This window comes from Ochotona princeps, chromosome 6, assembly GCF_030435755.1.
Source record: "Ochotona princeps isolate mOchPri1 chromosome 6, mOchPri1.hap1, whole genome shotgun sequence".
Taxonomy (NCBI): domain Eukaryota; kingdom Metazoa; phylum Chordata; class Mammalia; order Lagomorpha; family Ochotonidae; genus Ochotona; species Ochotona princeps.
In genome coordinates, this window is record NC_080837.1 from 13,797,371 (window position 1) to 13,814,300 (window position 16,930).

Consider the following 16,930-nt stretch of genomic DNA (forward strand, 5'->3'; position numbering starts at 1 on the left):
GCAGGTGAGACAATCTTGGATAGCACGGTTAGGAAGTAACAGTGCTCCTGACAAGTCCCCCAGGGACCCTCCCACCACTTCTCACTCCCTGTGCCTCCCCCGGGAGGTGGCCTGTGGGCCCCGGGGTATGCACCTTGTAGTCATAGCCAGCACTGAAGAGGATGTTGTTGGTGGTAGGGTGCCACTCGACCAGCCCCACGCGTCGGCTGTGCCCATGCAGCTCCAGGAGCGCCTCTGTCATGTTCCGCTTCAGCCCGCCCTCGGGGATCTCCCAGATCCGCACCTGCAGAGGGGGACCCAGGGGTGAACAGGGGCAGGGAGGCGCTCCTAGCCCTAGGATGCCTGGCTTTCTGAGAGTGGTCTTGCTTCTCAGAGCACAGTTTGAGTGAGACATTGGGGCTGCTCCTTTGGGCAGGAGGACTATAGAGAACTAGGCGTATGGGTGTGTGGTAGCTGCCTCAGCCTAGCTAGCTGGAGGACCCTCCAACCCGCAGCCCCTGCTAGTCATCGCATGCCCTGTCCAGGCTCTGCTCAGCCCCAGTTCCCGTGTCGCACCACTTGGCCTTGTCCCCTGCTCTGTCCCTGACCCAGGCTGGGTGTCTGAGCAGAGGGCTTGGCAGCAGGCCGCTGAGCTGATGGGCTCTGGGGTGGCCAAGGAGTCCCCTTCACGCCCAATCCATGTCTTAGTACTAAGTCAAATGTCTGCACCATTTTTGTTTTGTTGTTGCTACCTAGACGCACAGAGCCTGGCTGCAGTTGCTGCCGCCAGTCTTGCGCCAGTTCTTGAGGAAACAGGAAGACATCTCCTGCAGATGAGAGTGGGGGGGTGAGCACACTGAGAACAGGGGGCCCAAGGTTGTTTCTCTGCCCCCACCTCACCCCAGCCTGTCTCCTGATCCCTTCCATGAGGCTCCATGGGCTTCAGTCACTCAGGCCACACCTTGCAGACCCAACTGTGCCATCTCTCACACACACATTGGGAGCCTAGCCTGGCTTGCTGGCAGTAGCATCAGATGAGATCACTGTGGTGACAGTTTAGGACCTGTCGGTATTGACAATCGTGTAACAGGATGGGGCGACAGGAGCCCCTGTGATGACAGCTAAGGCCTCATCAGCCTTTTGTAGGCCTGACCTTCCCTTCCCCAAAAACCTTGCTTGTAAGGAGGAGGAGAGCAGGAAAACCAGCGTTGAGATACCTTTTATATATAAACATTATATATATATATATATATATATATATATATATATATATATATATATATATAAGCAGCCACCTAGTAAAACAAAAACAAACCAAGGTTAGCAAACGCTAGTGAGGACCGAAGACTCAGCTGGTATTGGCAGCCCGACATGCGTCAGTAGCCTCCCTGTGGAAGTGAGCTGGCATCTTCGCTAGGAGCCACAAGCCCTGTGGGTTACACTCTCACCCAGTAACTTTGCTTGTGTAACATCAGCAATAGTCTCCAGGTCTGAGGACGTTCACGGCAATGCCACCAGACACACTCTACGTGGCCAACACCAAGGACGTGATTTAAAGTCCTACTGATGCGTGCAGTGGGCTGTTGGATGGTCACACTGCGGGCCACAGATGAAGACCATGAAGAGTACAGTGAATACAGCCAGAGGGGGCAGGCAACAGAGGCAGTGGTTAAGATGCTTTTGGGGATGCCTGCGTCTCACATGGGGGTGACTGACTGGGTTCGATGACCGACTCTATTCCCCATCTCAGCTTCCTGCTAATGTGTGCCATGAGAGACAGCAGGTAGTTGGGTCCCTGCTGCCCACACTCAGGAGACCCAGGAATGAATTGCTGGCTTCTGACTTGGCTGCTGAGGGTAATAGTGGATGGGAGCCCACTCCCTTCCTCCATGCCCAGATCCGTTTTCCTTGACTTATCCCAGTCTTTAACTGCCTTTCATGTAAATAAGCACATCAAACAAACAAATAAACAAACAAAACTGAGGTATGGATGCTAGCATCATGGCAAGCCACTACCTGTGGTGCCAGCACATCCTGTACGGGGCACCAGTTTGAATCTCGGCTGCCCTACTTCTCATCTAGTTCCCTGCTGTGCCTGGGAAGGCTGGAGAAGACAGCTGAAGTCCTTAGCCCCTGCACCCATGTGAGAGACCCAGAGGAAGCTCCTGGCTGCTAGCTTCAACCTGGCTCAGTCTAAGCTATTGTGGCATATTGGGGAGTAAACCAGTAGATGGAAGACACCTCTCTCTCTGTGTGTCTCTGACTCTGCCTTTCAAAATCAACAACAACAACAAAAATGGTGCAGACATTTGGCTTAGTACTAAGACATGGATTGGGCGTGAAGGGGACTCCTTGGCCAAGCTCCCTGCCCGGGATGGTGCTTCCTCCTCAGGCTACAGAATCGCACCAGTCCCACATGTGTGGTCCCCTAGACCTGGCTCATGCTTCTGTTGACCGGGAAGTTTCAGGGTGAGAAAGGTAGGTTCAGGTGAGGAGGATCTGCTTTAAGCCATTTTTCTGTTTCCAAAGCTGATTTGAGAGACATTTCCAATGGGGGGCAGTTTCCACATGGCAATACCCTTTGGTGGCCCCAGGCCCCCAGGAAGGCCAGCCCTCCACGTAGTCCTTGGCTCAGATTGAAGCTGGAAGCACCAGGGGCTTCTTCCAGATCTCTTATGTGGGTGCCCAAGGACTTGAACCATCCTTCTCTGTTTTCCCAGTCCATAGGCAGAAGCTGAATGGGAAGTGGAGCAGCCGGGACAACAACAGGTGCCCATATGCAGCCAGCCTATGATGCCATGACGCCAGCCCCTAGAACTGCATCTTTTGAAAACCTGGTGTGTCATTTTCCCCCCATTCAATAGATCAAACATAACTTCTCACCTTTGTTTGAATTCTCTTTGGTTTCTAAGGGGCATCTTCTGCCCTATTGCTTAGTTATCTTCACTTACACCTGCACTGGAAGCTCTAGAAACTTTTGGATGCAAGGAAGTGGAAAGAGAGCCCACTGGGGAGAAGTTTTGGGGCAGAGAGTTCTCTTTGTGGATATCTAACACTTTATTTCAAAGTTAATTACTGGTGCATATTTATGGGATATGATGGGGTGTGTCCTGCTGTAGTTTGAGGGTGGAAGACAGCATATGCCCACAGAAGATCAAGGCCCTTGCGGCCAAAATATTGACAAAGGTAGAAATCTGCCTCTGGTCATCGAGAAAGTTCTCTAATACCAAAATCCAAGCTTCCTGTGAGCCAGTGGGGTGCTGGGGTGAGTGTGTTGGGTTCCTTGTTGGGCAGCACACAGTGAACCCCCTGGAGCAGAGTCGGGGAGAGCCTGGCTGCAGTCAAGCAGCTGGATACATGTGAAGGAATCAGGGAGGAGCAGGGTTAGAAAGAGTGAGCACTGGGCCAAGGTTGAAAAGACAAGGTTGGGGCTGTGGGAGGGGAGAGGAGGCAGAAAACTGAGGAGTGTGTGGGCCTGGGCACAGAGGGGAAACTGAGGCAGTTTAGCTCAGCAGGATGGAGCAGAGGAGATCTGGGGCTCTGTGTCACACTTGTCATCATGGCTTCAAGAAGGCTTGCTTGAGCACAGAATCTCAGAAAAACAAGCAGCCCAGCTCGTAGAGGCCTTGGGCGCCATGTGCTAAGGTGAAGCAGGGCCTGAGGTCCCAGAATAAACACACCCCCCACAGCCAGGCTGTTATCCTGGCATCATGTCCCACTCTACCCCCTCCAGTGACCTGACCCTGCTATCTGCTCATCTCCCACATGTCTCGGCTTCTGCCATCACTCAGGGTAGGAGCCGGGCTTGGCTCCAACCTCAGCTGCAGCACGCAGCTGGCACAATGTGAATGGGCCCCGTAACTGGGAAAGGAACAGTAGCCACTTGGCACTCAAGTGATCTGCTGGAAAAAAAGAGTGGCCAGGGCATAGGAGGAGACTGTGGGCCTGCTCTAGGAGGTCATTTCCATTCAACAGGAAATCCAGGAGGATCCCCAGACCGGATTTCTGGAAGGAAGGGGTGGGGACAAGGGCAAAAGTGTCTACTTTCTCTGCAGCTGGCCAGCTGGGCCTGGGACTGTCCCCTTCACACACAGCTCCCCGGGTCAGGCCTGCACTCAGTTCAGCAGGACAAAGCCAGCACCTCTCTGTGACATGTTGGGGGACAGTCCTTAGTCTGTTTTTGTTGTCCCTGGAAAGTCCAATGAAGTTGGTCCTCATAACATGCTCCCACAGTTCCAACAGGATCTCTGCTCTCTGATGCTCTGGGTGCTGGCACTTACAGCCATGGTCCAACGAGCACCTGAAGACGCCATTCCTAGTTGGCATCTCTGCTTCTTTCACAGCTAGACAATTCTTGTTAGCTGGATACAGTATAGGCATTCCAATGAGGAGCCTGCATTCACAGTGGACCAGTATATAACAAGGAGATCTGAATCCCAGCTCCTTAGTGTCTGCTTTACAATGCATGTACACACACCTCTGGGTGCTATGGGAGAGGAGTGCATAGCTCCGGTTCTGCCTTCTAGACGTGTCCAGGTTAGCTGCAACACAGCACACAGCTCCAGGATTGCAACTCGGCATGCCCCAGGCAGGACGCTGGGGCCAAGAGCAAATCCATCTCCTGTCCCTTGCCTGCCCTTCGAGAGACTTCAAGACCTTCCTGTTGGTGTTTGTCACCCAATCACTGCTTCTCACCGTGGGACACAAATCACTCCAAACCCAAACAGGTGGGAAGGCCACCTGAGACCCAGAATCTAGAGATTCTGGATGTAGAGTGAGACTCCTGGGAGGAGGCTGTCAGGGCAATAGCAAAATGTAATTGGGCACCTGCAAGGACAGTTGTCTTACTTATTGTCACCATTGTCATATATGCTGTCATTCTTAGGCTATGGGGGAACTAGCAGAAAGTTCAGGCACCCACAGTTAGTTGGAAGATTTTCCCACAATTTCTGCACAGCCCCTCATTTTCACTTCACCCCTTCACCCATCAATCCAGTGCACCCACTTTCCCATGATGCACATGTGTCTCATCTAAGACCAGAAATGAGGAGAGGCTGTGATGGTCAATGCGGAAGTTAAATTCCTTGTGTGGGTGCCACAAAACTCCCAGAAAGCTCATGCACACTGAACCCAGCCCAGACTGTACCCCAATTGCATATTCAGTTAGGGTGCCACTCCTACCCCATAAAGGGGACTGCTCCAGGTGGAGACACCCCCTGTGACCCCTGTTCTGGGTCCTTCTCTGCCCTCCTACCATTCTCTCTCCTTTGGGCAGCTCTCTGGCCCACTCATGATGGTTATCCTTCTATGTGGGGTCACCCACACTCATACGTGAATGTGTATTCACTCTCACTTTTACTTTTTAAGATTCATTTATTTGAAAGGCAGAGTTACAGACATGGAGAGATAGAGAGAGAGAGAATCTTCCATCCACTAGCTCACTTCCCAAATGGCCCTAATGGCTAGAGCTGGGTCAGCCAGAAGCCAGGAGCTCCTTCAGGTCTCCCACACAGCTGACAGGGACCCAGCACTTGGGCCATCTTCCACAGCTGGATTGGAAGTGGAGCAGCTGGTGCTCACGTGGGATGCTGGAGAGGCTTAATGATTGTGCAGGTGCTGTACTCATTTTTAGTCCCACCCCCACTGGTCACTATATTATGCCTCTGCTTTGAATTCTGATCTCTGTGGGAGCAAGAACTTGGAATGAATATCAAGATACACAAGCCCCTAATGTTTACAAGGGCACAAGGCACAGAGAGGTTAGAAAACATGCCTGGGTCACACAGCTAGGAATGGAGGAGCCGGGATCTGAAATCAAGCAAACTGCCTTCCTCCTCCTGTCCCCTAAACCCTGCCTCTGCCAATCCCTCCCTCTGACCCCTGAAAGCAGCCGACAACTAGGTGGGGCGGGGGCATGGCCTCCCCTTCGGCTTATCTTTTCCAGGAAACAGTACCCCTGGCCCCAAGGAGAGACGTGTATCACCTAGCGACATGGCAGGTTCAGAGAATGACATCATTAGGCATTTCTGCCAGCGGTGTGGGCGCCAGCTGCTGCACTCTGGCTGCTGTCCTGTGCACTGCGGGCATCGGCAACGCGGTGTGCCATGCAGCGTGTCCACACCTGTCCTGGCACCTGCTGGGAAGGGAGCTTGCTCTGGCTCTGGCTAGGTGGTTGAGTGGGGAGAGAAGGCATGGCGCTGGGCTGTGTACACTGCAGACTGCAAACACTTAGGCTAGGTGGAATTTATCAAACATGCTTTTCCTGTTCAACAGTAAAGCAATACTAGCTTGCTGGAACTTTTTAATCTTATAAACTGCTCGAACTTTTTTTAAATTTTTGTATTAACTGTTTAAAACACAAACACATTATGAAATTTGTCTTCATATCCTGAGCCTGTATATTTTTTTGTATTTTTTTCAAGATTTATGTATTTAGATTTTATTTGAAAGGCAGAACTTACAGAGAAAGAGGAAGAGATTTTTCCACCCTCTAGTTCACGCCCCAAATGGCCACAGTGACAAGAGCTGGGTCAGTCTGAAGCCAGGAGCCAGGAGCTTCTTCCAGGTCTCCTATGTGACAGGAACCAAAGCAGTTGGGCCATCCTTCGCTGCTTTCCCAGGCACATTGGCAGGGAGCCGGATCAGAAGTGGAACAGCCCCGGACATGAACACACATCCACATGGGATGCTGGTGCCACAGAAGGTGGCCCCACCTGCTATACCACTGTGTCAGCGCCAGTTCTTTCCATTTTTAAATTTTTAAAAGATTTATTTATTTTTATTGGAAAGGTAGATATATACAGAGGAGGAGAGACAGAGAGGAAGATCTTTCGTCTGTTGATTCACTCCCCAAGTGACCACAACAGCTGGAGCTAAGTTGAACCGAAGCCAGAAGCCTGGAGCTTCTTCCGGGTCTCCCACGTGGGTGGAGGGTCCCAAGGCTTTGGGCTGTCTTCGACTGCTTTCCCAGGCCATGAGCAGGGAGCTGGATGGGAAGCAGGACCTCTGGGATTAGAGGTGCCCCCGCATGGGATCCTGGTGCATGCAAGGTGAAGACTTTAGCTGCTAGGCTACTGCGCTGGGCCCTCCATTTTAAAATTTCAAAAAAATTTTTTTTTAACTGTTAAAAAACAAAAACCCCTAAGGTACAGGAGTCAGTATTGTGATGCAGTGGCTAAGCCACTGCAGATGGTTTACAACATCTGCACTCGCTGTTGGAGAGTTGGTTTGAATCCGGGCTACTCTGCTTCTGATCTAGCCTCCGGCTAATACACTCTGGAAAGCAGAAGATGATGGCCCAAGTCCTCGAGTCCCTGCCATCCACATGGAATGTCCGTCACCTGCTGCCTCCCCAGAGGAACCTTAGCCAGAAGCTGGGCTTGGGAGCAGAGCCGGGACCCTCTTAACATCAGATGTGGCATCCTAAGCACCCAAGCATGCCCAGCGCCCGGCCACTTTAGGAGAACAGCACTGGAAAGCCTGTTTGGGGGCTCCTTGAGTGCAGGCTGAGATCGAGTGGGGAGACCACTGGCCTGCAAGACAACCCCAGACCCTAGCCCTCCAGCCATTCAAACTTTTCAAACTCCCTGTTTCCACTCAGGGAGCAGAGAGGAGCAGTTAATGCACGGAGGGCTCTCTGCAGACAGGAAGCCCTGTCATCTTCATTCAGTTCTCACAAGTACAACAGAATTTCTATTTCACAGTACAGCAGCTGAGGTCTGCTGTGGTAAAGAAACTGGCCTAAGAATGCAGGGCTGGGAAGGGGCCAAGCTGTCAATCGAACCCGTAGATTCTGGAACCTGGCTGTCTAACCACTGAACCATACTGCTGTTTTCTCTGCAGCTGCCAGCTCCCTTGGAAAGGACCTGGTGACATCACTGGCTCCCCAGGGCTTCCTCTCCTCTATCTCTGAAGGTACTCAGGGCTCCCATTAGAGGCTCTTGACCTTGGGTGGAGGCGTGGGGAGATTAGGTGGGGAAGGAAGGGCTGGCGTCCTGCGCCACCCAACCCTAGCTCCTGCCTGCCTGCCTCCCTGCCTCTCTCCTGGGGTCCCTCTGGCCCTCTCCTTGAGATGTCAGGAGCTCCCCCTCTGCTCTCCCCACCCACTCTGCGGCTGCGGGGTGCCCAGGAAGGGCTGGGAGCAAGAGGCTTGGAAGCCCACAGGGCCTTTCCCGCTGCCTGCCCACCGCCCTCCCTGGCTGCCGCAGTAGCTATAAAAAGCACAGCCCTTCAACAATAGGTGACATCACCCAGAGGCAGTGAGAACCGGATTCTGCCAGCTGCCAGAGAGAGTTAGGGCCCCCACCCGGCTGTCCCTTAGGAAGGAGGCTCCGGGGAAGGGGCTGTGGGGTGCTCCACAGGACCTGGTGGAGGAAGGGGTGCAGGGTGCACTTGGTGGGGGATGCTGGGGTGGACAGGGGTGGGGCAGATCTGGAGATTCAGAGATGGATGTTATCTTTCAGGGTGGGGGTGGTGGGAAAGAAGCCAGGGACGTGGTGGGGCACGGATCACACCCCTCCAGGGAAGGCCAACGTTCAGGAGGGGGTGAGAGAGGTGGGAAAGCATCTGTCTGGGCCGCTGCCACTGGGACCTAGTCCAGCCCCGGAAGGAGTGTGCTGCCTGTGCCCATTCGCCTTCCAGCCCTGGTTCTGATGCTCTCACGGGAACGCAGTCCACCAGCTGGAGTGGGCAAAGGGAGGGCATCTCAGAGGTGGAGCGAGGCAGGGGGCACCTCTGGAACCACAGCCCTCAGGCAATGGCCATGGATGCCGTCCTGTGGGAGCCCAGGGTGTGTCATGGAGCTGTGCTGCCAGCCTGGGCCCAACTCTGAGTCCATTTGCTCCCCTCCAGAATACGGGCCCACCTTTTCTCTGTGTGCCCTTCTCAGCTAGGGCCAGGTGCTCTGGTGCCAAGATCCTAGCCTACTGCTGCTCCTCCCTTACCTCCCCCACCCCAGACAGGGGTGGCAGACATCCCAGGGCTGAGGTGTGGCAGAGTGGTTGCAGCTGGGCAGCTAGCCTGCGGGGCGGAGTCAAAGCGTTTTAGCTCCTTTAGGATCTGGAGATTTTAGCTCCCCATCCCTGGCTCACTCAGCCCTCTTCCCTCACCCTTGCCAGGCAGCCCCCCTTCCCCTCTCCACCACCTCCCCTCTCTGCACTGCTGTGTGCATTGCAGACTGTGTGCAGCTAGCTGGGGTCCCACCCCTCAGGAAGCTGGCTGGGACGCCTCTCCCCTCACACCCATGCAGCCCCATAGCCCCCATTCTTGATGCTTGGGAATCAATGGCTTTCCCATATACCACAACTGGTGGACTCCGTCTTTGGCTCACGTGGCTTGAGAAACATGTGGCCTGACCGCCAGCAGGGCCAAGGGTACTAAGTGTATACATAAAGTGCCCAGTTCAGAGTGGCTGGAGGCAGTGCTGCCTTCCAAGGGTGTTAGCTCCCTCTGGATTGGTGACAATCATGGGGACAGAGCCAGCAGTGGTCGGTGCTGTGCTTGCTGGACTGGCGTGTGTCTGGGAGTTGGATGGGCAGTATGTTTGCTGGCACTCATTCCAGTTAAACCCAGCTCCTCTCACACACTGACCACTGAGCACCCCAGCCCCTGCCAGCCCCATCTACCTCCTTTCCAGCCCCAAAGACACCTGGCCAGCCCCATCTACCTCCTTTCCAGCCCCAAAGACACCTGATCAGCTTTCCCAGGCTCTATGCTGCAGCTCTGGTCTGCCTGGGTCCTTGCCCCAGATGGCTGTCCCCTGGTTTCTTGGGCTGGGGGCGGGGCAGAAAAAGGGGGGGCATCTTCACTATTCATTCTTGGTTTCTCACTTGGTTCAACCAGGCCCTGCCCTGTCCGGAATCCTCTCCAACAGACACCAGGAGCTGGACAAGCATACTCTGCTGCCTCGCATGCTGCAGACCATGTCAGCTGACCTGATGTTGTGAGCCCATGGGACTATTCATTTCAACTCTTGTTTTCTTTGGGTAAGTCAGTTAGGCCTCCTTCATTGGTTCGTTCACCCACCCATCTTTTTACTCATCCATCGATCCAACCCACTGGTATAATCACCTGTTTGACCAGTTATCCTTCCATCCACTCATCTCTTTACCCATCAACTATTCATCCAGTGACCCACCTAGTACTAAATCCACCCATCCACCCAATCCAGCATTTCCTAGGTATCAGACCCTGCACTAGGTCCAGAACCAAGCAGGCCATGGTCTCTGCTTGCAGAAGCTCACAGTCAGTGTCGGGGAAACAAACAGTGTTGCAGTTCCTTCTGATTCCAGGATCCTGGGAGACTGGCCAGCACCTAGGTCAAGGCTTGTGGGCAGCCTAAGAGGTGACCTACCTTCCTCAGGATCAGCAGGCCCCTCCCAGCAGCTCAGCAGAGGCCGTGGGAGTCCTTCTGGCTTCTAAGCTGATGCAACCCATTGCTTGTGGGCAGTGAGGAGGACCACAGTGGACCTCTCCTCAGAGACATGGAAGCCGGGGCCTGCACCCCGAGTACCACCCGGGAGAGCAGCAGAGCCCCAGGACACGATGGCCAGAAAGCAGCTTCCAATCCCACCCTCCCCTCCACAGCTTCCTTCTTGTCCTCTCTCGGCCACTTCCCTCTCAATTGTTAGCCTTCTGTTGCTTCTTTTCCCATGGAGTGGTGGCAGGGACATGGGGGCTGAAACTTGGGGCCACTACTGTGGAATCTAGGGTTCTCTCAGCCCAGCCTCTGTTCCAGGATGCCCAGTTGACTGACAGGGAGGCACAGGCTCCTGCCTCAGTGGCCACCCTCTCCTTTGGGGAGCACAGCCAGGGTACTGATTCACATGTTAGAATTTCTTGATTTTAATTCTCACCTCCAAAATCAGCACCTCCCAGTGCAATCACGCGGAATGCACAGACCTGTCAGATCCTCCACGGATTCACCCCGCCCTCACCACCCCCCTCCCTGTCCTTCCTATCCTCCCTCTCCTGGGGCTGCCTGGAGTGGGCAGGGAGGGAGGCTCCAGGAGGAGGAGGGTGAGCCCCCTGCACTCACTGACGTGTCCTCGGAGCATGAGGCGATGATGTTGTCGATGAAGGGGTTCCATTTGATGTCCAGCACGTTGCCCTGATGGCCGCAGACCTTGGGGTAGTTGGGCTCGATCCTACCTGTCTGCCAAGGAGAGAGGGGACAGAGGGTTAGAATGGTGGCCCTGGCCTTTTCCCTGGGCTTCTTTGCCATGTCGCCAGTGCTCCTCCTTCACCTGCTCTTTGACTTTTGTGTGACCCAGCCCACGGCAGGTGTCTCCCAGCAGGCCTTGAACATTGCCAGGAATGTAACCTGGTGTTTAGGTGGTCACCCAAAGCACCAGTTAACTTCAACCTTGAGCCCACACTCTTTCCAGTTGCACCATTTACTTATTTATTTGAAAGGCAGAGTAACAGAGAGTTCTCCCATTGGCTGGTTTGTTCCCCAAAGGGCCACAACAATCAGACCAGCGCTTGAAACTCCATCCAGGTCTCCCATATGAGTGGCAAGGACCCAAGGACTTGCACCATTGTCTGTTGCCTATCTAGATGCATTAGCAAGGAGCTGCATCCGAAACAGTGCAGCCAAGACGCACACAGGTGCTGCCAGTGTCACAGGCAGCATCCTAACCCTGCACCCTAACACGGCGATTCTTTCCTGCTGTGTGAGAGTCAGCAGAGAGGCCTGCAGGCAGGTCCCACCTCTACACTCCTGTCTGCTGTGTTGCTGGGCATCCTGTGCTGGGTGCATCCTGGACATCTGAACAGAGGACCCCATGGCTGAGAGCAGAGCTTTTACAACCACATAGGCCTGTGTTTGTAGCACAGCTCTGCCATGTTCCAGCTACCTGGTGAGTTGCTGGGAGCCCCAGATTCTTCGTGTCTACAGTGAGGATGTCAGACGTGGGATACAGACACTGTCAGACCCCGGAATCACTGCCTTGGCTCTCACCTCTTCTGTGGGGAGCCACTCTCCACATTTAAGGGGGGGTGGGCACAAAGGCCAAGCCCCAGAGCCATGGAGACTGGACTTGCCCTCCCCACAAGCCTCCATTTTGGCAAACATGGTGGTGCTGCCTAATAGTTCAGGAGTGTGGCAGGAATTCACGAGCCGTGGTCATACAAAGCAGTTCCCAGTCCAACCTCAAAGCCAGCAGCCCTCAGTCCACCTTTGCCACACCCAGAACATGCTGGCCCCCTTCACTGGCCAATTAAAGGGAGTTCATGGGCAAAGCAGACCAACCAGAGACACACACAGGCACTGATCATGCACTGCTTATTCTAGCTTTGAACTCAAAAATCCACTGCCGTGTGGTGCAGGGAGTTTAACCATTGCCAGCCATATCCCATCTCATGTGGGCACTGGTTTGAGTCCCAGCTGCTCCCCCTCTCTAGCTTCCTGCTAATATGTTTCAGAAAACAGCAGAAGTGCTTGAGGTCCTGCCACCTGTGTGGGAGACCTGCATGAAGTTCCTGGCCCTTGGCTTTGCCCTGGCCCAGTCCTGGCTGTTGAGGCCATTTGGGGAGTGAACTAGTAAAAGGAAGATTTCTCTCTCTTTCACTCACTCTGCTTTCCAAATAAAATAAATCTTTCTGAAATTTATTTAGTTGAGAGGTAGCATGACACAGAGAGAGTTTCCAGCCACTCATTTATTTCAGCCTGGGGCTGAGCCAGGTTGAAGGCAGAAGTCGGGAGAGTCATCTGTGTGTCCCACGCGGGTAGCAAGTGTCCAAGCACATGGGCCATCCTCCACTGCCTTCCCAAGTGCATTAGCAGGGAGCTGGAGCTTCTTCCAGGTCTCCCAGGTAAGTTCAGGCAGGGAGGGAGCGAGGGAAGGAGAGAAGGAGAGAGAGAGAGCCCAGTTATTTGAGCCATCACTGCTGTCTCCCAGGTCTGTGAGTGGGAACTTGGGAATTCAGAGCAGGAGCTGGGAACCGAACCCAGCCCCTCCTATTGCAGATATGGACATCTTAACTGCTAGGCCAAATGTTTGCCCCTCAGTCTACAAAGAGACTGAGCAAATTAAAACACACACTCTAATTCCAGGAAAAATATATATATATATATCGCCTGACAAAGCAAATATAATCATAGTGCCTAGAGACTTAGATGTAATATTTACATAGTTGTAATAATGGAAAACCTAAATATGTATTTAAACAACAGTTGTGTTGTAGGACAGGAGGGACAATGAGTGTGTGTACCTGTGTGGTAAGAAGGGGGACGGAGTTGGAAAACTCTCATTTTCCACAAAAGGAAGTCAACAGGCAGTGCTCAGAGCCCAGTGTAATGGCCCAACTGGCTAATCCTCCACCTTCAAGTACAACATTCCATAAAGGTGCTGATTTGTGTCCAGGCTGCTCCACTTCCCATCCAGCTCTCTGCTTGTGGCCTGGGAAAGCAGTTGAGGATGGCCCAAAGCCTTGGGACCCTGCACGTGTGTGAGAGACCCAGAAGAAGCTCCTGGTTCCTGGCTTCGGATCAACTCAGCTTTAGCCATTGTGGCCATTTGGGGAATGAACCAGTGAATGGAAGATCTTTCTCTGTGTCTTTCCTTCTTTCTGTAAATCTGTCTATCAAATAAAAGTGAATAAACCCTTAAAAATATATAGGCAATGCTCAGTTTGAAAAGTCAGGATGCTTGGGAATGCATGTATCTAAGAATTCCAGGATAAGTACAAAAAAAAAAAAACAAACAGCTAAAAGCAATGACAGTCATTACTGCTAGGGAGCAGGCAGCAAGGGGAGTGGCCTGGGGAGACAGGAACACAGGTAGGCTGGCCAGTATTTAACCACATGGTCTCTGGGACAAAAAGGCCCTGATTTGCAGTGTTTCCAGCTACTGGGATGTAAAAAGGTGATGTTGCTGAGTTAGTATGGAAGACACTGTAGCAGAGCCAGTCAAGCTGACACTTGAGACACCAACATCCCATAGGAGTGCCAGTGGCTGCTCCCCACTTCCGATCCAGCTCTCTGTTTGTGGCCTGGAAAGGCAGAGGAGGACAGCCCAAGTCCTTGGGACCCTGCACCTGTGTGGGAGACCAGGAAGACAGCCATTTGAGGAATGGACCAGCAGATGGAAGATCTTTCTCTCTCTTTCATTCTGCTTTTTCAAATAAATAAGTGTTTCATCAAAGAGACTTGGTGGTGCACCATTATACAGTATTCACACTACATGGCTGTGATACATGTAACCAGAGCACAGAATAGCAAAAACAAAATTAGGAACTGACAAATCCTTAATATTTAGTGCCTCTGTTTTAGGATAATTACTTAATTCTATGATAATACAGTTTAGTTTCTAATAAGGTCAACTGTAACAATCAGCCTGCAAAACTCCTGAAGATTTGAGAACAGGCCCCCGTGCATGGGCACAAACTGAGCCCAGCACATCCCGTGTGTACCATAGCGCCGTGCCATGATCAGATGCATAAGCACTGCCACGGACGACTTGGACAGATGTAAATATCAGAGAAGTCAAGCTGCTGCCTGTGACACGGGCATCCCACACCAGAGCTCGGGTCAAGTCCTGGCTGCTCTGCTTCCGCCCAGCTTCCTGCTAATGCTCCCGAGATGGCAGCATAAAATGGCCTGAGGAGATGGGCCCGAGCCTAGGGGCCCTGGTCACACACGCAAGAGGCCTAAATGGAACTGTAGGCTCTTGACTTTCAGCCTGGCCCAGTCCTAATGGATGTGGCAACTGGGAGTAAATCAGCAGATAGAACATCTCTTTCTCTCTGTATCTCTCCTCTCCTTGTCACTCTATTCTTCAAATAAATAAAAATAAATCTTAGAAAAATAAAATTATAGTTTCAAAAAACAGCTACAGGTATGTTAATTGCTAAAGTTCTAACAATTAGTGAGGCAGAATCATATGTAACACTTCCTGTGTCAAAAACACACAATCTGGGGCCTGCATGGTGGCACAACACGCTGATCTTCACATGCAGTGCCAGCGTCTCATACAGGCGTCAGTTCGAGTCCTGGCTGTTTTACTTCCCATCCAACTCCCTGCCAGTGGTCTGGGAAGGCAGCAGAGGATGGTCCAACATCTTGGGCACCTGCACCCAGGTGGAAGACCCTGGTTCAAGAGGAAGATCTTGATTCTCTCAAGTTTCTCTTGGCTCTCAGCTTTGGACCTGCCCAGCTATGGCCATTTCGAACATTTGGGGAAGTGAACTGGCAAATAGAAGATCTCTCTGTCTGTGTGTGTGTGTGTGTGTGTGTGTGTGTGTGTGTCTTGCTTTCTATGTCTCCCTGTTAACTCTTTCAAGCCAAAATAAACAAAAAAAGCCACACACAAGATCTTCAAATGTAATCCATTAGGAAGTTACTGGTGACAACCTCTGTCTGCTGGACATTACCAGCGGCTCCCAAGGCTTCTGCAGTGGGCATGCTGATCTTTCATTTAAAAGAGAGAGTTATTTTTAAAAAAATTAATAACCCAACACTTCACAGCTTTGGTTGAAAAACACCTGTTTCCAAACACATCAGAAAGACAAGATTGGAGTACAGCGTGGAGCACAAGGCCCACTGGCTGTTATACGAAAATGCACCTGCTCACAGGGCAGGGAAATCAGATCCCTGGTATTGAATAAAACTGCAGGATGAACTGGGAGTGGATGCAGGCATGGCGCGCACAGGGCAGCGGTGTGAGAGTGTGTGGGTCTGGCTCATGCAGCAGGCTGCGTAGGTGCTGCGACCCCTCACTCTCCTGTGCAGGCTGCATTTGAACCCAGTGAGCACAGCGAGGGCACTGCAGCTTCAGCCCCCTCCACAGTGTTTTCCTCCCGAGGGAAGCAACCAATCAGCTTCGCCAGACAGGAGGCAGGGTTCCCCCACTCAGTTCCAGCTCTCTGGGCTGCCCAGATTCCCTTCCTGCTTCTTCCTGGCCTCCCCTCTGTGCTGCCAGGCATGTGTGTAGCCACACCAAGCAGAGGGCCCCGTGGCTGGCGAGGCAGGCATGCGGCAGGCCGATGACCGTGAATGAGACACGGACACCAACATGGATTGCTGGGCCTGATGCTCGGCAGTGCTTCACAGCGACCCTATGAGGCTTCATGAGATCCTTACAAGCCTCGTGGAACAGCCCAGGTCATGGAAGAGGAGAGCCAGCTCAGTGGAATTCCAAAGGGGATAGAGCCAGCAACTGCACCCGCACTTGGCTCCTGACTCAGGTAACACCCCAGCTGGGAACGCTCCATCACCTGTGGGTGGGTCAACTGAGTTTCAGCATGTTCCCTCCATTTCACAGACAGGGAGCCTGTGCCTCCAGCCAGTGGCCACCCTGCCCAAGGTCCTGCAAACAAACAGACAGCAGGGCAGCCAGCACTGGCACGGGAGGTAAGACAAGCCCTGCAGGAAGGGAGTGAGGCTGTGAGCACGCCGAGGGGGCGGAATGCTGTTTCCTTTCCCGGCATGCCAGGCCTCGGCTGTGATGGGTAGGAGGATTGCAGGGGGAAAGTGAATCTCCCACCCCCACTCCCCGTCATGTCCATGGCAGAACACAGGAGAGCATCGGCGCAGACTGTGCAGAATGATTGTGTTTGGTTTGTTTTATGCTTCAGAGAAAGGCACGTCGCTAGTTCAGGCAAAAAAAACAAAAAAACAAAACAAAAAAAACAAAAAACAAAAACCACAAAAAGGATAAATGCCTAGCCGAGACTATCCACACAGGCACTGTGTCCTGTGAGCAGGTGGGCATGCTGGGGACACAGGGTTGGGACCGCTGTGGGGTGGTCAGTTCCAAACGGGCCATGCTCCTGCAGGCTGCCACCTCCACCTCAGGACACAATGATTGCTTCCACGATGCCTTGTGGAGCCAGAGGAATCCGTGCTGTGTGAGAGCAGCCTGGGAGAGACACAGGATCCCACGATGCTGAGCAGGTGCAACTTGGTCAAGGTCCCAGGTCGGTCCTCTGGCTTCCAGGGGCCCTAATATAG

General features: G+C 52.9%; 1 protein-coding gene across 2 annotated transcripts in view; it reads right to left on the minus strand.

Annotated features, from left to right (window-relative positions):
- Positions 1-16,930, minus strand: part of CORO2B (coronin 2B) — a 106,024-nt gene that overhangs the window by 12,684 nt on the left and 76,410 nt on the right. For both annotated transcript variants that reach the window (XM_058665328.1, XM_004577947.2), the window contains exons 3-4: positions 11,015-11,131; positions 134-283 (exon numbers count right to left, since the gene is read on the minus strand). In XM_058665328.1, the coding sequence (XP_058521311.1) occupies positions 134-283; positions 11,015-11,131 (267 nt within the window). The remainder of the gene's footprint in view (positions 1-133; positions 284-11,014; positions 11,132-16,930) is intronic.